The sequence below is a fragment of the Geotrypetes seraphini genome, chromosome 6 (genome assembly GCF_902459505.1).
Source record: "Geotrypetes seraphini chromosome 6, aGeoSer1.1, whole genome shotgun sequence".
In the NCBI taxonomy this organism is placed as follows: Eukaryota; Metazoa; Chordata; class Amphibia; order Gymnophiona; family Dermophiidae; genus Geotrypetes; species Geotrypetes seraphini.
Window position 1 is genome coordinate 126320491 of NC_047089.1, and position 24369 is coordinate 126344859.

General features: G+C 39.2%; 1 protein-coding gene and 1 pseudogene across 1 annotated transcript in view; both read right to left on the bottom strand.

Annotated features, from left to right (window-relative positions):
• PCCA (propionyl-CoA carboxylase subunit alpha) overlaps nucleotides 1–24369 on the bottom strand; it is a 937632-nt gene that overhangs the window by 315236 nt on the left and 598027 nt on the right. The window contains exon 19 of the mRNA XM_033947881.1: nucleotides 12036–12138. Within this exon, the coding sequence (XP_033803772.1) occupies nucleotides 12036–12138 (103 nt within the window). The remainder of the gene's footprint in view (nucleotides 1–12035; nucleotides 12139–24369) is intronic.
• Nucleotides 10316–11006, bottom strand: LOC117362090 (annotated as a pseudogene).

The following is a 24369-nucleotide window of genomic DNA, read 5'->3' on the forward strand; positions in this document are numbered from 1 at the left end:
GCTGTTTGTTTCCACGGAGAAGCTAAGTACTTCCTGTTGGTATTGTTGCTTAGCTGGATATGGACGTTTGATATTTTGGCCCCCTGGATAAGGGATAGAGACAATTGGAGAATGGTATAGTGTGTTTTTTTTTATTCATTTATATATTTTTTCACACTTAGCACTGTTGGGTGCACTTTAATCACTTAAATCAGCACGGAGTAGAGCCCGGGGATGTTTCACAGTTAACACTCTTCTGGGTGTAAGCCAGTGACAGCCTCTTACCGCTGGGTGTTTCCAGTGGGTGGCTGTGTGACTGAGGGCTCTCCCGTGCATATAAAATTTCTTGTAGATCGTGTGAGTAGTTTGACCATTCCCGTTCTTGTCTCTCCCCCTTATCTGGTTCTATTTCTTGGGGTTTGGGAGATTTTTGCTCCTTACATTTCTAAGTCAGATCACCACGTACCAGTATTTCTGCTTCCAGAAAACACTTAAGACATATCTCTTTTCCTTATATATCAAATATCTTTATTGTTCAAACAAGGAATAGAAAGTCAAAAAAAGAGAAATATACACTGTATAGGACATGTTTGAACAAAAAACCACCCCCCTATCAAGGCAGGATGAAAGAAAAGTTCAGGTGTCCATCTTGTTTCATAACTCAACAATGCCCCACTGCACTTTAATTTGGAGCTCTAAGACTGCCCAGGACTGCTGTCTTTCACTCCCTCCAAGATATCTCTACCCACTAGATGAGAGTTAATCCAGGCAAGATAAACATGCAGGCATGGTCCAGAAGTACATTGCCTCTAGCATTAGTGTGACAAAGCTGCACAACCCTTTATGTACTTATCATATGCTAGGGTTTTACCAATGACTTCTGGTCTGCAAAGAATAGTAAATTGTGGGTTGGTGTTGACAATCCACACAGCTCATGGATATTTGACTTGATAAAGCAGGTATGTGAAATACTTGTGTGTTGTTGTTCTCATACTTTTAATGTTATTATATTTATGATTATAGAAACAATATATATTATTTCAATCTTAAGCAAAGTTGTTATTCAATGTTCAGGCAATTAGAGTCTTTTAAGCAGAAATTATTGTCTTTGCTTATTTGTGCAAATAATTATTACCTCTAAGCAGGTATGTCTATTATGCTGCTTAATGTTTGGCCAGTAAAAATTAAGATTTTTCTTACTCATGACCTAATATTGGAATCAACTGATTTGTTTTGTGCTACTGAAACATGGTCATCAGAGATAATGCTATTTATCTCAGTGCTGCCCTGTTCCATATACAAATTTACACTGGCTTTACATGTGGGGGAAGGGGAATTATAATTTATAGGAAATTTATCCTTTCCTAGGGTAAAGGTATTAATCGAGAAATGGCAGCATTATTTGTAAAGTAAAATAATCTTAGTTTGTTTCAGAAATATAGCTATAAATAAAAAAATAGATCACCCATTACAGATTGCCTTAATGTATAAAAGGAGATGCTAAAAAGCATTAATTTTATTCCTTCATTTCTACCCCTCCTATTTTACTCATAAGATTATGATATTTACCTTAAAAAAATCAAATTATATTCAAATCAGATTGCAATGAATTTACACAAAACACTTCCTCTAAAGTTGTAAGATCTGTTCAACACATCTGTATTCTCCCAATAGCCAGCATTGATATAAAATGAACAAAGCTATGTTATTCTTAATAATAACAGTTGTATAAACATGTGGTCTGATCACTTGAAGAGAAACCAACATCAAAAAACAGTAAAACATGGAACCCTGAACCCTTTCTTTGAAGAAATCCATTTGAAGTAAGGAGTTTCTAGTTATGGGTCAGTGAAATGAGGATGCAGCTGCAACAGACAGATATTTAGCCCCTAAAGAAAGTGTCAAGAAAAGCTAATTAGTTCCGTGTGAGAAGCTACATTTAAAACTGCTTCACACATTTCTAAAGAAAATCCTAGCTTGTCTTTTGAGAAGACCATACCAAAGCATTTAGTAAACCTGACTTTGAAATCAAATCCATGAAGACTTAAAGCTAAAAGTAAACCTGTAAAAGGAATATCTGCTTATTTTATTTTTAGTTGCATTAAAGATAGTACAAATATCAGAATTCAAATAGTAATTTTAGAAGGCTGCAAAAAAACTAAGACAGATAACACGCAAGAAAAATAACAATATTTCCTAATCAGAAGATCCTCCAGAATTATTTTATTGGAAGGAGATGGGGAGCAAGAGGGAATTGTGCCAGTATTTGATAAATTGTCTGAAAAATATCTTTAAAAATGACTTATTTGGGCAGCTCTGAAATGCAGAGACTTATTGAATTCAGTCAGTGTCTGTCTCCGCCACCTTTACCGGGAGACTATTCCATTCATCTACCACCCTTTCTGTAAAAACGTATTTCCTTAGATTACTCCCAAGTCTATCACCTCCTTTCAAATGAGAGAGACTTTTCTTGTGCACATTTATGCCACATAGGTATTTAAACATCTCTATTATATCTCCCCTCTCCTTCTTTTCCTCCAAAGTACATATATTGAGATCTTTAAGTCTGTCCCCATATGCCTTATGATGAATCTCAAATGAAAAGGAGAATAGAGAGTAATACCATCTGTTTTTCCACAAAAATAAAAGTTACATCTTATGGGATACAGTGGTATTGGACTAAGTGTGTTCATTATGCTCTGTCAGCTGAAAGAAATAGCATAGCAGCAGGAATTTGGAATGGGGTAAAGGGTACACTGTTCTTCTATCACAGTGGTCTCAAACTCACACCCTTTGCAGGGCCACATTTTGGATTTGTAGGTACTTGGAGGGCCTCAGAAAAAAATAGTTAATGTCTTATTAAAAAAATGACAATTTTGCATGAGGTAAAACTCTTTATAGTTTATAAATCTTTCCTTTTGGCTAAGTCTTAATAATAATATTGTAATTTATAGCTAAAGAGACATATGATTAAGAAACTGTTTTATTTTACTTTTGTGATTGTGATAAACATACTGAGGGCCTCAAACTAGTACCTGGCAGGCCACATGTGGCCCCCGGGCCGCAAGTTTGAGACCACTGTTCTATCATATACATTTGTTGGCTTTGTTTCCTTTTTGGCTCAACTACTAAACCTTGGCTTCCATTCTCACTCCCAGCATACTCAGCTAAAGGCTAGCTTTTGGGGTGTGTGACCTTTGTGGCTGGGATAGACAAATGAATATATGAAGCAAAAACAAATTTAATATAACACGTGCCTGAAATGGCCACATTTCACCCAAGGGCTGCATCACAGGCAAAACTAGAAAGGAAAAACAGACAAAAAGCTTCTCTCTAGAGTAAAACAATCCAGAGTTTTTAAATCCAGAAAGCTTCTCTCTAGCTTACCAAACAATCCAGAATTTTTAAATACAAAGAATACACTTTTTACTGGTACAAGAAAATTCAGCAGCAGCAGTTCTGCTGCAATGCTGGAATACTCCTTCAACCACTTCCATATCAAGTGGGCCAGGGAAAGAGGGAAGTGGGGAGATAATGGTGCTGGGAAGAAAATGGAGGAGAAAGAAGGGGATGTTTGGTAAAAGGAGAGAGAAAGAGGGATGTTGTGCTGGAATCACCACTATTATATGGGGGGGCATTTGACCTGATTGATCATTGCTTATTTTAGATTCTTTGAATTGAATTGGAATTTCTGGCTCAGTAATGAATTGGCTCACTGCATTCTTAAAAAACAGAAATTATAAAGTTATTCAAAATGGGTCTTTTTCTTCTACCTGGTGTCCAGGTTTTATAGTCCCGCAGAGGTCTCCACTGTCCCCAATTATATTTTATGGCCCAGCAGAAGAGGAGGCTGATCTTCGGGTGCCGGTGCCCAGATGAGGTTAAGAAGCGTCGGGGGGTGCCCAATCGCATGGGGGGGGGTGCCGTATCGTGGCAGGTGGGGTGCCCAATCATGTTGGGGGGAGGGTACCGGATCGTGGCGGGGGGGGGGGGGGGTGCTGAATTGTGGGGGGGGGGGGCGGGTGCCGGATCGCAGGGGGGCCTTTTGGGGGAGCAATGCCACTTCTCGTAGTGGGGAAAACGCATCAAAGCGAGTTTCCATTATTTTCTATGGGGAAACTCGCTTTGATAAACGAGCATTTTGGATTACGAGCATGCTCCTGGAACGAATTATGCTCGTAATCCAAGGTACCACTATATAGACTTTTCATCACATTCTAATTTTGGCATTTTGTTTTCTGGCATTCATTCTTTTCTGGTGCTAGTGTTTTTCCGTATTCCTATTCGTTTTCTCTGCTTCACATAATGGTTTTATTATGATTATATTTTTATGCTTTTTCAAACATATGTTGCTAATTCACATGGTATTTTATTTTGACCCTTTTTGGTTTTTATCCCTTTGTAGTTTTTCCGTTTTAAGTTTGGCTCAAGTATTTTACATCAATCATGGGCTAGTTGTACCATGCGTCATTGTTTTTTAAACATTGTCTACATTTTCCTTTTGAGTTGTACAATTATTTGGTTGGCCCGCAATTTTGTCCAAGTTTTTAATTTTGGCCCAATGTGTATTTGAATTTGACATCCCTGGTCTAGGTCTAGTCTATAGAAGAAGAAAAGAGATGGAGGACTCCTGATAAGCTTAGAGGGGAAAGTGATTCTGTTTCTCCTCTTTCTCTCTCCCCACTTCCCAAATACATTTCCCCCTTTTTCTCTCTCTTTCCCTTCCCTTCTGCTCATACTCTTGCTGCCATCCTGGATCGGCAGCAGCAGTAGTAGTAGCAGCAATGGTACCACTTCCCTGCATTAATTTTGCCAATTCTACTTCTCTGATGCCATAAATTTGCATCAGAGGGGGGTGGTACCAGCAAAGCTAGAGCAGCAGTGCACACAAGGAAATGGTTCTGTGCATCTTCCCGTTTTTACTGCTGCTGCTGACTTGGAAGGCTACTTTGCCCAGCAACAGTGGCAGCAAAAGAGAAGGGAAGGACATGGGTTGGGGCAAGGGAGGTTTATGCCTGTATAAAACAAAATGGTGGATAAAATTAAACTGTGTCAGCCATTATTCAAAGTACAGTATATGTTTTGGTATTGTCCTTGAAAAAGGAAGCAGGTTTGCCAGGAAGAACTTATAAGGAAATGTGCAGTTCTGGCTAAATTACTCTGACCTTTGAGAATGGCTGCCCATCAGCAATGTGAAATGATGCGATTATAGCACATACTGAGAATGGAGAAGATGATCTGGTTTTAAGTAAACTACCTCTTCCAAAAAGCAAGATTGATGTTAGCAGTCTTCCTATTTGCTTGTTTTATTTTTTCCTGGAGATCTTTTTTTTTCCTCAGGAGAATGCTTTTCTTTTATTCAAGCTTTAATTGTTTCTTTACTTTTCAACATTGTAGTTCTCCCATCTTACCCTAATGTTTAAGTAAGTTGGGTTTTTTTTGTCTTGTCTAGTGTCCTTAAATGTATTGGTTATTGTAAACTTACCCTAACCTTTAGATGTAAACCGCCTAGAACCATGTACCAGAAACCTTGTTTACTCAAAGACAGATTTTTTTTTCCACCAAGGTGGCAGAGCTGTAAGTTATTAAGTTACGGAACAATAGCCATTTTTTGTTCCATCTTAAAAACGTGACATAGAGACTCCCACCAAAAGGTATAGTTCAGTCTATCCCAGTTTTTCCAATTTCTCAAAACAATCTGTATGGCAACCCCTGTCATAATAAATAGAAGTTTATTATTGTGAGATGATATTTGGCTTTTAGCTCTCATCATCGTGCCAAATAGCACAGTGCCATATGTAAATGCCAGTGGATTTTCCATTACTTTGTTTACCTGATCCCAAATGGATCTCCAAAATTGAAGTATAAAGGGACAATAAAATAATAAATGATCTAATGTCCCAGGTTCAAGATGACAGTGCCAAAATCTATTGGACTTGGAACTATCTAATTTCTGTAACCAAACTGGGGTCCAAAGTGCTCTATGTAACAAAGAAAAAAAAACAACAAAAGTTTGTCTCATAGATGCAGACACCGTACATCTCATCCTCCAAGTCCAGATTCGTGGCCATTGAGACACTGTATTCTGATGCTTTATCTCAATGCTCCAAATGTCACAAAGACCAGTTTTTGGTTTCTTCTTCAAAAATCCAGATATTAATTTATACCACTGAGCGGCCTGGTGACCCAGGAAATCTGCCTGGAAGCACAGGAACGGCAAATTATACTGATTTTTAAGATTTTTCCAATCAGGGAACCCCTCCTGAATGGCCTGCTTCAACTGCAACCACCTATAACTTTGAGATTTAGCAATATCAAATTTTTGTTGCAGTCGTGAAAACTCAAGCAGCTTTCCGTCCGATATTACATCATCTAAAATACGTATGCCCGCCTTCATCCAGTGTTTCCAGATGACCTTAAACCCGCCAATCTGAATCTTGGGGTTCAACCAAAGAGACTGAGAAGTGGTTTTATGAATTGGAATATCTGTTAAATTAGTAATAAATTTTAAAGTAATAATATCTGTTAAATTAGTAATAAATTTTAAAGTAATAAAATTAAAATTCTATTGTCCTTATACAACCTAGGCATCTTGATAATCAAAACATGACACAATCTCAATGGAGACAGGACTTGCCATTCCAACATTAACAAGTCTGGAAGATTTTCCATGAGCTCGGGGAGGATCCAATACATACCCTGAAGCATTATATAGGCTTAATTATACCTATCAAAATTTGGAAAATTTACCCCACCTTCCACAATTGGCTTTTGTAAGGATACTAAAGCAATTCTTGCTGTTTTCCCCCAGCCAAATAAATTTTGTAAGAATACTATTTAATTTTTTGTTAAAGGACCCCTGAAAAAACACTGTAACATACCCATTTGGTAACAAACCATAGGCAAAAATCATCATTTTCACCGTCTGAACTCTCCCCAACCAAGACAGATGTAATGGGTTCCATTGTTCACACATTTCTGTAACCTTTAGCAATAAGGATTTTTCATTTACTTTCATAATTTCTTCCAACATTTTGTAAATCCAAATTCCTAAATATTTTATACCCTTTTCCTTCCAAAGAAAGGGGAATAAATCAAATAATCCTTTTTGACAATGTACGTTAAGTGGAAGAATCTCTTATTTACTCCAATTCATTTTATATCCTGAAAGTTTTCCAAATCTTTCAATCAAATCTAGTAAATGTGAAATGGTTGTTTCAGGATTCCTCAATGAAGCAAAATATCATCTGCATAAGCAGAGACCTTGTATTCTCGACCTGCTTAAGGAATACCCTGGATCTCCTTTGCCTGTTGAATAGCTAATAACAAGGATTCCAAAACAATACCAAACAGCAAAGGAGATAACGGACATCCTTGTCTAACTCCCCTCTCCAGACAGAAACACTCCAAAAAAGAATTATTTATATATAATCTGGCAGAAGGGGAACTATACAAGGTTTGAATCATTTGTATAAATCTTGAACCAATACCAAACCAATCCATTGCTTGATACATAAAGATCCATTCCACCCAATCAAAGGCCGCATCCAGGGATACCGAGAAGGCTGGATCATCGATGGCTTTTGTTAAATTTAACATATGAAAAGCCAGCCTGGTGTTATTTGAAGAATGTCTTTGAGCAACCCCGTTTGGTGCATACCAATAATATAAGGGAGAACCTTGGACAAGCGCAAAGCCAATAACTTAGCCAAAAGTTTACATTTATCAAAGAAATAGGCCTGTAATTTGAAACCAACATAGGATCTTTATTTGGCGTTGGCAAAACAATAGTTAGAGATTCTGCCATAGTACCTGTAACGCAATCTTTAGTCAGTTGAGTCTGATATAAATTTAATAGATGAGGTAATAGGGTACTTTGAAATGATTTGTAAAACTCTATAGTAAAACCATCACCACCTGGAGCAGATCCAACTCTAAGGGACTTCAACGCTGTTTGTAATTCTTTCAACAACATAGGCAACGCTGTTTGTAATTCTTTCAACAACATAGGCTCCTCAAGACTTCATTTTATATGCTCAGGAATTTTTGGTCCCTTAATTATTTTAAAAATTCTAAACCCTCTAGTTCTTTATTTGAATAAGGCTTGGAAGAATACAAAGCTTTATAAAATTTCAAATATTGTTTTAAGATAATTCCAATGTGAGATTGAGTCTCCCCATTCTCATCTGTGATAGCCACAATTTTTACTTTCCTTTTTTTAGCTTTAAGGTAATTAGCTAATACTCTTCCCACTTTATTCGAGTTTCCATAATACAGAGCTTGCTGAGAGATCAACTCTTTCCTAGTCATTTGAGAGGAAAGCTCATTGTACTTATATTTATCTTTTAAGAGGGCCTGCAGAGAAGTTAGTTCCCATTTCAGGGCCAATTGTGCCTCTAAGTCTTCAATATTTTGTTCCAGATTAGAAAATTCTTTATTAAGTTGTTTCCTAATGTGTGCTGAATTTGAGATTATTTGTCCTCTCATAGTAGCTTTAAAAGCATCCCATAAGGTTTCTAAAGAGACTTCATCTGAGGCATTTAGATGAAAGTATTTAGTAATTTTTGATTGAAATTCCTCAATAAAGCTGTAATCTGCAAGAAAAGCATTATTGAATCTCCAGAGAGGTCTACTATAATCTTGCTCATCCATTTTCAATTCAAATTCCACAATGATCTGACAAAATAATTGGATCTATGGCGGCCATTGTAACTGCTGCAATAAATGATCTGATACAAATATATAGCCTATTCTAGAAAATGATTTATGTACCTGGGAGCAGAAAGAAAATTCCCGCTCATTAAAATGAAGAATTCATCAAATATCCTTTAAACCATAAGATTGTACCAAATTATCTAGCCCTAAAGATTTTAGTATTTTATTAGGTTTTTTTTATCCAAAATCGGATCCATAACTGCATTGAAGTCCCCTGCCACCACTAAATTAGAAGCAGCTAGTGGCAGAATAAACTGTTGAAGAGTTTTAAAAAATATATTTTGATTTGAATTAGGTGCATAAACATTAACAAGTTTCAGAGTATCTTTCCCCAAGCTCATATCCACCAGTACCCACCTCCCTGTGGGATCAGTTTAAATGTAGCCAAACACTTTCCACTAACTAAAATGGCTACCCCAACTTTTTTTCCCACCAAGGAGCAAAAAAACAATGTTTAACCCATCCACCTTCTAGCTTTTTTGTTTCAGTGGCATTTAAATGGGTCTCTTGTATATAGTATATATCCGCATTTTGGTTTTTTTTTAAAGAAGTTAAGTGTTTTTTCCTCTTTATCAGACAATTGAGACCATTGACATTTAGAGAAAATATTTTCAGAATCATTATGCTGTATTAAAAAAAATGGTACCACAAGACATATCCCTTAGTTACATTTATACTTAACAACACTCTTCGATCAACAAACATCCTCACTCCTACCATAAGATCACCCTGCCCTCCCCCTCCCACAAAAACATTTGACAACTTGAAAGTGCACATATAGGCATCTTAAGTATTTTTCCTTAAAATAAAATTTCATTAACATCCACCCTAGAATATAACAATACAATAAAAACTTAAATACTACATGTAATAAAAGGATTCTAATTTAATTCTTAAGTTACCAAAATGCAAATTAATGATTAAAATTAAAATACTATGATAATTTATATAAATAACAGCAATTTATAGAATTACCTAAGTAGTTTTAATCTCATAACTCCCTCATCCAACTACTAGTCATGTAATATTAATTAAAAGACCCTAACAGATCATAAACTAATTATGATTTTCTAACATCACCAGATATAAATATAGTAAAGTGAACAGTATATTAGATTTTTCACATTTGACTTATTAATTCATAAAACAACCCTACTTCATTTACTTGTATAATTAAACACACATCCTATATTATATTAATTAGACTAAAATCCTAAATGAATCAAATTTCATTCTTTAAGAGTATATGCTTTTTAAAAACCAATCAATTTCTATCTATATTATCAAACTACCTTCAGTGGACATAAATTCCATGCTACCTGTTCCACTTCTGCTTTCTCTTTCTGGATTTTCTATTTCTCTTGAATCTTTTAACCAATAGAATTCCTCTCTCTCTCTCTCGTTGTCTGGATCAGTGATAATGTAGGATTGGAACAGTGTCCACCATATCCGTGTGCATGAGTTTCTTTTGCTGTGATGGCGAGAGTGCCACATTCTTCATTAAAATTTATGCTCGAAGCTGACTTTCGTCAGTATGTGCATAGACAGTGTGGGAATACTGGATAGAAGGGTTCCAGAAGATAGAAAAGAACCTTGATAGCTGATATTGTTCTAGGATAATTTAATCCTTCTTCTTGCCAACACCAACATTGGCCTTTGCTGTCCACCTGACTTTCTTCATCCTGTTCTTACATTCTTTATGTTGTGTTTCCTGGAAGTCTTTTTTTTTTTTTTTTTTGTTATAGACCATGCCTGGCCATTCTATGTTTTGATTCGTTTTTCTTTGCAAAGTCCATAGAGTCAGAAATCATGCCGAAACCGGTTGTCCTGCCACCACCAAAATGAGTTCTGAAGCCAAACACAAAAATGACATCTGGAGTTCTCTTGTACATCTTTGCCAGCTTGTTCCGGATTTCGGTTTTGGGGAACGGTGGCCTTTCCAGGATGAAGAACATCAATGCCCATTTGCTTGCGCTGCAGAAATCTATGTGTCATGAATTTGCGAGTTCTGATGATCACAGTGTCGTTCATCTTGACTGCAACCTTCTTACTCCGGACGCAGAAAAGGAAGAGAAGGAGCAAGGCAGCCAATCATATGATAGCTCTCAGGTTCCAAGGGGCAAGCACAAAGGGCGAGGTTAGCTTGCTCTGACATCACAAATCAAATTTTTAAGGCTGCTGCTGAAACTAAGATGCAGGTCCCTTTAAAGTTCAAGAAAAATTTAATAGCAGGTTCTCAACATGGGACTTCATTTGCCAAGTAGCTCAGCCTCTCCGCTGGAATAGTTTCTACTGATTAAGCTGGTTCTTCTACGCTGGCATGTCCTCCGTAGCATTAATAGAGTGTCTCCCTGAACCTGATTTTACTCAGTGGCTGCCGCATTCCTCTGTTTCTTACAGATGTTTGAACCGGCGGTATCGCAGCAGCCTTTGGCAATAGCACTGCAGTTGGTCTCGTTAAGGATTTTCCTCCCAAATTCATTTTTGTTTTGTTTTCTACACTTAGTGTGTTTTAGGCAGGCGATCTTTCCTGGTTGAAGTCATGGCACTTTCTATAAAAACTCAGCTTGGTGCTCAATTTCTCTGCACTTGGGCCGGCAGTTGCCTAATCACCGTTGAGTGAGGTTATCGGCAGGGATAAACCTGATGATTTTGTTTGGAACGAAATATGGCTATACATCAAGGACATTATAAAAGTTTCTGAAGATTTGGGAACCACTGACAAAATTATGCAAAGAGTGATTGGTGATTATGCCCTTTGGTCATACACGTCAAGGGTGGGGGGTTGGAATGTATTTTTGAATTTTTTGAGTGTATTTTTTGAATATAATTTTGTCATAAATTATAATTGTAAATGTATTTAAGTGCTTTTACAGAGTTATATGATTGTATTATATTTTGCACTTACTCATAGCTTTAAAATGAATAAAGGATTTTTTTAAAAAAAGTTACGGAACAATACAGCATACTCAGCATTACAATGTTTGAACATTGAATTTATTATAAACTTACTTGGTATAGAGCACTATATTTATTATGTTTTCTATTAGTAAACTAGAAAGGACTGGTAAGTATTTATACTTTATTAAAATAATGGCAACTGCTTTCTTTAGGCATTTCATTTGTTTGTGACTTAGAAGGATCATCGTAAGTTTGTGATGCCATTTTTGTTTGCAGGGGTGTCAGAGCTCTGTGACAAAGGGGGGGGGGGTCAGTTTTGTGTGATGTCGTTTATGGATAACCCCGTACTTAAACAGTAACAGCCAATACAGAACAAAAAGGATTTTAAAAAAGAGTTGTGATAATGTTTACTGATTAACTAGGAATCAAGCACAACTTACAGAGAATATTGATCCAATATTTGAGACTATAATGGAGTGATCTCTACCATCCAGCCTTGCTGACAGTTCCCAGTTCTTTATAGTTGGTTTAACTATAGGAACCCTAAAGAAAAAGAATCAGAAAAAAAATATTTCAGCAATTTTAAATTCCACTAAATTATTATTTTATTACTGCAGATGCTGTAGGCTTGATATTCAAACCCTGTTATCAGTCTACTGGCAATCATTATATGGAGTAAAATTCCAACACACCATTCTGGCACTCTCTGCATAGTACCAGATAGCTGGTGATATTTAGCCACTATAAGTAGAGCTATATGGATAGTGGCAAATATCACAAGTTATCTATACAATAATCGGATTAGCCAATGTATACAGTATTTCATGCTGCAGCTTTGGCAGATAGTGGCATTTAATATACATAAAATATTTAAATGCTGTAGCTGGCATTTTAATACTGACACAATTTTTTTGAACACCCATAAAATCAAAAGGATCTAGTGCATAGCGTCAACTGTGTAAAGTAATGCACTGCTCCAAGATTAATATGGAGAACTTGACAGTATTTGTTAAACTTATGACATCTAAAGGTATAGCTCAATGGTTCTTAACCTTTTCCTATCGTAATAGGAAGCCTCCGACCAGGGCGACCCTAGTCACATGACCTAGAGGTGTGCGCCGAGTTTGTCCCATACCCTGGGACAAACGAAAGTTAGAGCAAATCATTTCTACAATGGCCCAATAGATGGGACAAATGATAGGTAGAAGGTGTACTGTATTTCCCATGCCATGAGACATACGATGGCAACGACATTTTTGGAATGTCCCATCATCCGGGACATATGATAGGAAAAGGTTAAACCTGTCCTGGGGGACCCCCAGCCATTCAGGTTTTCAAGATATCTCTAATGAATATGAATGAGTGAGATTTACCTATAAAGTAGATAGTAGGTATGCAGATTTCTCATATTCATTAGGGATGTCTTTAAAATCCAACTGGCTGGGAGTCCCCCAGGACAGGTTTAAGAACCATTGGTATAGCTTCTATTTATAAGCTCTTTCAGACTCTGACCAGAAAGGATTGAGTAAAAGTTAATGGAACATGATTGTAAGACATGTTATCAGATCAGTACTGGCAGATTTTTTGGTTGCATAATCCACATTCCTTTAAGTTGGTGGCAATTTTTTTTTAAATGCCATCAATCTTCATAGACACCTGTTAAAACTAAAAAGTGTGAACTTAACCATCATGATCTTTGATGGTCTTATAAAGGATCATCTGGGACTTTAATTCATCTCATTTATGATAGACAGAGGTCTGACAATATATCACTGCTATTTTGCAAATTAATGTAAGTCACTGTTTCTTCCTGAATATGTGCCTAAAGCCAATATGTGCTTTTAACTTTTTGTTTTCTGTTACCATAAAACTTATCATTGGAAAAATAATTGTGATTTAAAGGTAAATCTACGGTGGAACTGGGTTAGTTTATTTAGAAGTTACATGGAACAAAAGCATCCCATGAACAGCACAAAAAAGCACAGATGGGAGTTGTTACATAGCTATATGTTTACTGTATAATGAGAGGAAGTTTTGGACTTGTTCAAAATTGTTGTATGTTGTTTATAAAATGTTACTCTTATTTCTTAATTAAGAGATTTAAACAACAACAAAAAAATGACTCAATGAAAAATTATAAAAATGATCATGCATTGAGAACATCCATGCTTAGAAAAATGATAAAAGTTTATCAAATTCCTTCTGTCCTATTTTCAGAATTTTAACTGAGAACAATTTACTGCCAAGTTTAAACATCTTTTTTTCAAGTATTTAAAAATTACAATGACAAATACTTTGAAGGGCAGCTCTAGTCAATATATTAACATGCAATGTGTCAGCAATGACGAACAGTTCTATACTATAACCCCCCCGCCCCCCCTCAAAAAAAAAAACACACCAAAATATTTTTGTCATATCTTCCACAGAACTCTGCCAAGTCTTATGAAATTTAGTGTGTGTTGTCCTGAATGAAGTTGATGTAAAATGTTGTAACTATTTCCCACTGTACCACAACACTACCTTATGAAAATGAATTGTTGCTATGGGATACGCAACAAAACACTATCTTGTGACAATGAACTGTTGCTACGTGATTCACACAGAAGCAGAAAATAGTTTTCACTGCAAAAGACCAAATTCTAATAAAGAACTTGGTGCTGCTTAAAGATTACAGTAGTCAATGATTGCTGAAAGAGTTCCCACAGAAGGGTTGGAACAAAAATGGCCTTGATGTGTTGCTACAAGATTCGAGCAACAGGCACTGTGGATCGTAAGCTAGGCAGCGAATGCACACAAAAGCACATTTACATTGTAGGCGATCTTGTACTGAGCTAGGACGACACGCCACAAACATACTGAACATGTCAAATAGCAAGAGAAGCAGGAATAAGCCTAACTGTGATTAGGATAATTCATGATGATCTGAAATTAAAATGTCTTAAACAGCATTGTGCCCAAGAGTTAACTTTACACAACAAAGTCACACGCCTGAAACGGTGAAAGCAGCTTTTGACCAAGTACCTGGAACACAGCGTCAGCTTCATTTGGTTTACAAATTTTACACTAGTTCCACTGATTAATACACAGAATATCGCCTATATGTGCCTTCAACAACACTGAAGCGTGAGGTTAATGCCCATCTATGGACCCGTCTGACCTTCAGTCAATCAGTCATATTCTCAGTCACAATCTCATAACTCAGATTCACAGTTCTGTTCTTCATCAATCCTGGGATTAAAATCAACGGCACATACTACCGAGACATCCTCTTGACACAGAAGCTGTTGCTAGCAATCCATTGCAAGTTGAGAGACTACTTTATCTTCCAACAAGGGAATGCCCTAGCACATCGGGCAAAAAATAAAATAGAACTGCTACATTGGGAGACCCCAGACTTCATTGGTCCAGACTTCTGGCCTGTGATTTCACCATACCTAAACCCAGTTGACTACCAGATCTGGGGGCTGATACAGGACAGTATCTACCAGACAGCGATATCTGACATCAAGGGCCTTAAATAGCGCTTCATCTCCGTTTGGACTGAGTTGAAGCAGAGTGCCGTTGATACATGTCCATAGATCAGTGGTGGCCGAGGGCATGCCTTTGTGTAAAGGAGCACACTTTGAACATCTGCTTAATTGAAACATTACTTTTTGACTTCACGTTTTTCTGCAAGATACACCATAAAACTTTTTGATGTGTTTTAATTCTGTTCACAATTCATTTTCACAAGGTAGTGTTATGCTGCAGTGGGAAATATTTACAACAACTTCATTCAGGATGTGACACACTAAATTTCATAAGAATCAATTGAGTTCTGTGGAAGATATGACAAAAATTTGGTGTGGGTTTTTTTCAGTTCACAATATAGTAACAGTAAAGAGATATCTTAAAAGTGTATCAGGAATAAAATTTCAATTTATTTTAAAACAGCTTAATCAACACTAAAAAAAATACCTTTCATCAGTGCTTATCAATCCTTTTGTGGTGGTGACTCCATTATCATAGCCAAAGAAAGACTAGGTTCTTACCTCAATCTTCTGTCCTATAATAATATAGTAGATCAGAGTTGCCCAAGTCCAATCCTCAAGATCTACTGGCAGGCCAGGTTTTCAGGATATCCACAATGAACATGAGAGAGAGATTTGCTTATCAAGAAGGCAGTGCAGGCAAATCTCTCTCTCATGCATTGTGGATATCCTGAAAACCTGGCCTGCCAGTAGATCTCAAGGACCGGACTTGGGCAGCCCTGTAGTAGATGATGGCAGATAAAGACCCAAATGGTCCATCCAGTCTGCCCAACCTGATTCACCATACACTTTTTCCCCTTCTCTTCTCAGACCATTGCCACTTCTTTCTCAGTCCCTCCCTGTTTAAGAGGGAATAAGCTGGACAAGGGATGGGACAAGGCCACACAATATTCTTTTTAGTAAAAAGATTGAACATTTGGTAGATGGCTGAATTTTTAAGGATTTTCCAAAAGTCCAAGGTATATTACCTTTAAACAGTATCTGACTGATATTTTGAAGGTATCCGACTGATATGTTACTACCTATTGCAGTCTTTTTTTTTTTTTTTTTAAACATCTGACATGTATTCTGGACATCAAAGTGATTGAATGGAAATGCTAATATCTTTAGAGACTGAATCAGTAAATACTTTGGAACCCTTGGACCTTTCCATTGTGACTTTGACATTCAAATAAGATCTGAATTTAGTCTTGCAACTTTACTTCTGCAAAATTAAAACTTTTATTTTTGGGCATAAGATTTGGGTATTTCCGGATTTGGCAAGAATTAACACAGCAGAGAAAAATTATTTTTTTGCTTTACGTACTAAGACTTGTAGTCTTGGTGCTTCATTGTTCCATGGATATCCCTGTAAATGTCTTAAGTATTTGAGGAACAGTTATGTCTTTACCTAATAAGCTGGTAACATTTTAACATCAAGGCATTCTTTTAATTCCAGTTGTTTCCATTGGTACTCCTGTAGGGAATTCAGTTCACTGATAAGTTAGATACGTTTATGTTTATCGAGAGCTTCTGTACTGCTATTAATGACTGGGGAGTCAATTCAGAACAGTTTACATGAGCTTCTGTAGAGATGTTACCATATAGAGTTCAAAAGAGCTTCTGCGAGGTGTTAGAATACAAAGTTATTAGTACTGACAAGATTATGCCATAATCAATCATCCTACTTATGTTACTGGCACATTGATCATCCTACTTATATGCGCAGATTTACCAAATCAATCATCCTATGTATATACACATATAAACTAGGTTTACTATTGCAGCTAAATACACTATTTACATGTCGGTAACAAAAATCTCATGCACGAATACAGGATGTCCGGGATGATACTTGGAGGGACCTCCCAGGAAAGGGACTTAGTTCTGATCGACAAGTCGATGAAGCTGTCAACGCAATGTGCGGCGGCGACGAAAAGGGCAAACAGAATGCTAGGAATGATAAAAAAGGGGATCATGAGCAGATCAGAAAGGGTTATCATGCTGCTGTACCGGGCAATGGTGCGCCCTCACCTGGAGTACTGCATCCAGCACTGGTCGCCGTACATGAAGAAGGACACGGTACTACTCAAAAGGGGTCCAGAGAAGAGCGACCAAGATGGTTAAGGGGTTGGAGGAGTTGCCGTACAGTGAAAGATTAGAGAAACTGGGCCTCTTTTCCCTCGAACAGAGGAGATTGCGAGGGGACATGATTGAAACATTCAAGGTACTGAAGGGGATAGACTTAGATAAAGATAGGTTGTTCACCCTCTCCAAGGTGGGGAGAACGAGAGGGCACTCTCTAAAGTTGGAAGGGGATAGATTCCATACAAACATAAGGAAGTTCTTCACCCAGAGAGTGGTGGAAAACTGGAACGCTCTTCCGGAGTCTGTCATAGGGGAAAACACCCTCCAGGGATTCAAGACCAAGTTAGACAAGTTCCTGCTGAACAAGGACGTACGCTGATAGGGATAGTCTTAGTCAGGGTGCTGGTCTTTAACCAAAGGGCCGCCGCGTGAGCGGACTGCTGGGCATGATGGACCGCTGGTCTGACCCAGTAGTGGCAGTTCTTATGTTCTTATTCAATTTAAATTTTTTTAAAAAAATTTTCTTCTCAGTTATTTCTGGGCAAGAATCCAAAGTTCTACCCGGTACTGTGCTAGGGTTTCAACTGCTGAAGTCTCTGTCAAAGCTCACTCCAGCCCATCTACACCCTCCTAGCCAATGAAGCCCTCTCCAGCCCATCCTCCACCAAAAGGCCATATATAGACACATACTATGCATTTTTTTTTCTGTATTATTGTATTTCGCTGATTGTCCAGCTCTTTTTAGTGTAAACCGCCTAGAAATTTTGGTTACGGCGGTATAAAAGAATAAAGTTATTATTATTCAATATTTACTATTATTTTCAGATTCTAGATCCTCTGTGTTCATCTCACGCTCTCTGAACTCTGTCACCTTTTCCTCTCCACCACCTCTCTCAGTAGTGCATTCCAGGCATCCACCACCATCTCTGTAAAGTAGAATTTCATAACATTGCTCTTGAATCTACCACCCCCTCAACCTCAAATTATGTCCTCTGGTTTTACCATTTTCCTTTCTCTGGAAAATATTTTGTTGTACGTTAATATCTTTCAAGTATTTGAACGCCTGAATCATATCCCCCCCTGTCCCTCCTGTCTTCTAGGGTATACCTATTCAGGGCTTCCAGTCTCTCATACGTCTTCTGGCGCAAACCTCCTATCATTTTTGTCATCCTCCTCTGGACCGCTTCAAGTTTTCTTATGTCCTTCGCCAGATACGGTCTCCTAAACTGAACACAATACTCCAAGTGGGGCCTCACCAATGAACTGTACAGGGGCATCAACACCTTCTTCCTTCTACTGGCTATGCCTCTCTTTACAGCCCAGCAGCAAAAGTCACAAGGTTCCTAGAGTGGTAACTCAAAAGCGAGAAACACTGAGAAAGTGAACACAACTTGAAAAAAGTCTTTTAATGATAATAAATTCATGTGATAGGGTGCCCTCAGTGTGTAGGATCAGCGATGGGAGAAATTCTCCAACGCTTACTCCACAAGGTAGAGGTAACCATACCCCCACCTGCACACCATCACTGGGTGCCGCATGTGTGCCTTAAATCAAAAGGTGAATCAACAAAACAGTGAATACCTAAATAGACACCAGTGTAATCGCTGATGAAGACCACTGTAGGAATCCCCCAGCCAACTCCCCAAACAATAATAGTAGATTTAGCTTTAAATTGTCTTCATGAGTCAAACAGCAAGAACGCAAGGATGTTGAAAGTTACCTCCCTGGATACCAGGTTCAATACCAGGTTCACGAGTAGATCGGAAGAGGTCATAATGCCACTTTACAGAGCAATGGTCAGACTTCACTTGGAATACTGTGTCCAACACTGGTCTCCATACCTTAAGAAGGATATAACTCTGCTGGAGAGGGTGCAGAGACGAGCCACGAAACTAGTCAAAGGTATAGAGAATTTGAGCTACGAGGAACGTCTCAGAAAACTGGGACTGTTCGCCCTAGGGAAGAGAAGACTGCGAGGGGATTTGATAGAGACTTTTAAAATATTAAAAGGATTTGATAAAATAGACCAGGAAGCAGCATTGTTAACATTTTTGGAAGTCACACGGACACGGGGTCACAGCCTGAAACTGAGTGGCAGCAGGTTCAGGACAAACGTCAGGAAGTTCTGTTTCTCACAGCGAGTGGTTGGCGCTTGGAATGCTCTCCTGGAGGAGGCTGTGGCGAAGACTACTGTTCTGGGTTTCAAGCGCAAGTTGGATGCACATCTTCTTGAAAACCATATTGAGGGATACGGGAAATCCGGGTCTCCCAAAAGGTGTACTTAAATGGGCCACCGCGTGTGCGGATCGCCGGACAAGATGGACCTCGGTCTGATCCGGTGAAGGCATTTCTTATGTTCTTATGTTCAACCAAGCCCGGTTTCGGGAGCACAGAGTCCCTTCATCAGGAACCCGCAGATATAAAGTCAATCAAAGGTATCAATCCAAGCCGGCTGGGAGGAGGGCGGAGATAACAGAGCAGAAAGTGATGCATGCTTAAAAGCCATAAAGGAAGTGACATCATGCATTGGGCAGCCAATCATAACTCAAAAAGAGTTAGGAGGCAGATCTAAATGATAGTATTCCATTCAATGCTGTCATTCAGTCCATGCGGGTGCACACACTGAAAGTGAAAAATCCAGAACTGTTCTCTGAGTTGAATTTGGGCCAACTTATCGCCCCGAAAGTCCCCTGGTAGCTGTTCCAACACAAACCATGTGAGATCGTAAAAGAGATGGCCCTTGTCCAAACAATGAGGTACTAGAGGCTGGAGGCTGTGTGAATCCTGCTCTTGTGTTCAGACAACCTGGTTTTAATTCTCCTGCTAGTACGTCCCACATAGATCAGATCACAGGGGCACGTAATAACATAGATCACCCACTGCCGGTTGGTCTGAAGATGGTGCCAGCTTGAAATCGACAGTGTGTTACAGCACATGTTACAGTGACCAAATGCCTTGTGGCCTCCTGAAGAGTTGCTGGTCCGGGGCACTGTAGGAGTTAATAAATTTTTTAAGTTTCTAGGACGGGAAAAGGCAATCCGAGGAAAATCCTTAAAGGCAGAGTGAAAGCCTAGCACATGCCAATGCTGCCCAAACAGAGGCCCCCCACACAGTCACTGGGGGGGGGGGGTGCCACACTCTAAAATAATATGTAGCTTTATGCAGAGGGAAGGATCAGGGATCCAAGAAGCACCACTCAGACATTTGCCATTTATCTAGTCCATGAGCTTGCATTATACCCTGACATCGCTTCAAATGAAAAAGTAATGTAAACACAGACAGATTCAGTAGCATACAAGAAAAGGGGGGAAAGTCACCAAACTGCAGGACAAACATGCAATGAGTATCAAAAACCTGCCCTGGAGGGGTAGAGGGGTATGAAGGGGGAGCTGCAGTACCCTAGATATGCAGTACATATGATCACAGAAAAAGAACATGTGGGCAGGGCAGGACAGCACACATTTATTTATAAAATCTTGTATACCACTCATTTACAAATCTGAGTGACTTATAAAACAACATACGCAAACCTAAAACAATAAATTAAAAATCATAACAAGTAAATACTAAAAAAAGAATATAAAATTAAAACAAAATCATCTATTGCAAAATAATAAAATTGAAAGAAAAAAAATTCAGCCTGCATAAAAAGTTTGCTGAAAGAGATCTGCCTTTGTTTCTGAAATAAATGAGAAAGATATGGGGCAAGCCACTGTTTTCCCTGGATCAATAGCATGGAATGTTGCTACTCTTTAGGTTTTGACCAGGTATTTGACCTGGATTGGCCACTGTGAGAATGGGCTACTGAGCTTGATGGACCGTTGGTCTGACCCAGTAAGGTTATTCTTATATTCTTATTGTGGTTGAGCAGAGGTGGGCAACTTTGGTCCTGAAGAACTGCAAACTAGGATTTTCCCAATAAATAAGCATGAGATCTATTTGCATACAATGGAGGTAGTACATGCAACAGATCTCATGCATATTCATTGGGGAAATCCAGAAATTCTGACTGGGTTACACCCTTCGATGATCGAGGTTGCCCACCCTTAAGGTACAGCATTCCACATAATTGAATCATCATAAAAAGACCCCTTTTGATACTCATTAAGCCTAACCTGTTGAAAAAGTGGTACGTCCAAGAGAACAGTACAAAGGTGAAAATTTTGTGCACATGAGGAGCAAGACTTGGGAGTGATAGTATGTGATGATCTTAAGATGATCAAACAGTTTGAAAAGGTGAGTGAAAGCTAGAAGGATGCATGGGTGCATAGGGAGAGGAATTGCCAGTAGGAAAAAAGGTGGTACTGGTGTCCCTGTATAAAACTCTGGTGAACCTCATTTAGAATACTGTGTACAATTCTGGAGCCACATTTTCAAAAAGATATAAACAGGATGGAATTGGTCCAGAGAAAGGCTACTAAAATGCTTGGTGGCCTTCGTAAGACTTATGGGGACAGACTTAAATATCTCAATATGTATATGTTGGAGGAAAGGCAGGAGAGGGGAGATATGAAAAAGACGTTTAAATCATATTTTGCATAAATACACATGAGGCAAGTCACTTTCATTTGAAAGGAAGCTCTGGAATGAGAGGGCATAGGCTGATGTTAAGAGGTGACAGGCTCAGGAATAAATTAAGGAAATACTTTTTTACAGAAAGGGTGGTAGATGCATGGAATAGTCCACAGGTGTCAAAGTCGGTCCTCGAGGGCCACAATCCGGTTGGGTTTTCAGGTTCCCCAGTGAATATGCATGAGATCTATTAGCATACAATAAAAGCAGTGGATGCAAATAGATCACATGCATATTCATTGGGGAAATCCTGAAAACCCGACTGGATTGCGGCCCTCGAAGACCAACTTTCATACCTCTGGAATAGTTTCTCAGCAGAGGTGGTTGAGACAAAGACTGCACCTAAATTCAAGTAAGTGTGGGACACACATGTGAGATCTCTTAGGGAGAGGAGGAAATAGTGGATGCTTTGGATGGGCGGAATGGATGGGCCATTTGGCCTTTATCTGTCTTCATGCTTCTATGTTTCATATGGGGCTTTACTGAGGTCCTGCAGCCAATGTTAAAATTTTATGGTGACAATGGTTGTCGCACGGGAGGATGCATATGCAATGCTCCCTTCAGAAATCTAGACACATCCAGATGACCAAGCAGCCCATCACTAGTTGGGTCCTAAAGCACAAGAGGCTTGCTACCTGTACCTGGAGAGGGTCAGCTGCTAGGCCCCTGTTTGATAATGTCCTGAAGAAACAATAGCACCGTGGAAACCTGAGCCTAAAAGGCTCTACCTTCTGTTCTGCACACCGGCATTGAAATGTCTGCCAAGCCCATAGGATGCAAATGTAGTCAACTTCTTAGATTGTAGGAGGGTAGCTATGACCCTTCCAAGTAACCTTTCTTCCTTAGAACTGAGCACTCAAGAGCCATGCCATAAGCCCAAAGTGTTGCAAACTGTCCAGCCTAATTGGACCCTGCAGAAATTTCCTGCCGGTCCACAGGGCCAGCACGTACATCAGACCCAAAACAGTATTCTTTAACCACCGGTCCACGGTGCGATCGATGCGGCATTACTTTCGAGCCAGCTCCCTCTTCCTAACTGATTCAGTGCACAAAGCCACGAACAGTGGCTCCTACGGGCATCCTGCGCCTGAACCGGAAGCCTTCTCTCTGACATTGCAACGTCAGAGGGAAGGCTTCCAGATGAGGCAAGGGACGTGCAAGGTGCAATTAGTACTATTATGGGGGCGGGGTCTGAGATGGAGATTGGGTAGAGATGGGCGGGATCTGGCCCACGACTTAGCCCAGTGTTCTTCAACCACCGGTCCACGGACCGATGCCGGTCCACAGAATAATTCTTTTATTTCTGCTGGTCCATAGGTGTAAAAAGGTTGAAAAACACTGGACTAAGGCACTTGTCCTGCTGTAACCAAACTAGATCCACGCACCATGGGCGGTGCGGCCATTCCGGGGCCATGAGAATCACCATCCCTTGATGAGCTGCTATTCTTCCGGGCTATCACTGGCCACAGGGTAAAAGTACAACAGTTACTTTATTGGCCACAGCTGCATCAAGGCATCTATGCTGGTGTTTCCCAGCTCTACTTTGTGGATAAAGAATCAAAAAGCCTTCTTGTTGCCCATTGATGCCATCGGATTGAATGACTGTCTCCCCCAGCACCGTCCAGCACAAACTGGCATGATACAGGGGTAGGAAGGCCTGGGATGTTCATAAAAATTGATTATCATCAAAAACTAGGTGTTCTGAGGCAGATAGAGTCTTTTAAAATAAAATCAAGAAACCCAAGATGGCTGTGGCGGCAGCATTTTGGCACCAGAAAACGGGCTGGAAGAGCTACATAAAAATTTCAAAAATTCAGAAAAGGTTTTTTTTAAAAAAAAAAAAAAAAAGAGGGGGACCCTGTAGAAAGCTCTAGAGACCTTCAAAAGTTTGATTTTTGAACCACCCTGCTCATCTGGAAAAACACTCACACACCAAGTTACTAGCAATCCAAGGTTTTATTGTAAATCACTTAAAGCAGAAAAAAAGAGACACCTTATCAACTTGCTTGCAGAAGGAAAAACTGACAAGGAGATGGAGTTGAAAAATGTAGCAGATATCTTCTGCAATCCTCAGAGAGGGAAGGGAAATAACTCAGTGGTCAAGACTCACAACTCTTTTGCACTGGAAGAAGCCTCCATGAGGATGTTCAGGGTCTGTGAGCCACTGTGGAGGATGAGTGGACTGAGCCAATAATCGCATGTCTTCAATGGTGAGTTTCAGACCTTGACTGGTATTCTGGCAGCCTTGCTCCTCCAGCTAGATTTACATCATGCAATACTGGACATACCCTTGTCCAACATAATTATGTCTGCGTTATCTTCAAATATCTTGAGCTCACCTCCACTCCGGGGCCTGCCCCATGTGATGTAAGACATCAATGTCTGGTTTTTCCCGACTTCCACGGCATTCTCTTCTGGCAAGCCCTCTAACCCACAAAAGCATTTGAACCATAGTACTTACTTGGCAACCAGCTTCCCCAAAGCATGGCTGTTACAGGGAAAAACTAGGGATTGGAAGAAGTTTAGCGATACACACATGTATCATAGGAAGGGTTAGGGATTTGGGACACAAAGGACACATGCAAACAAAGAAACACAGAGGAGG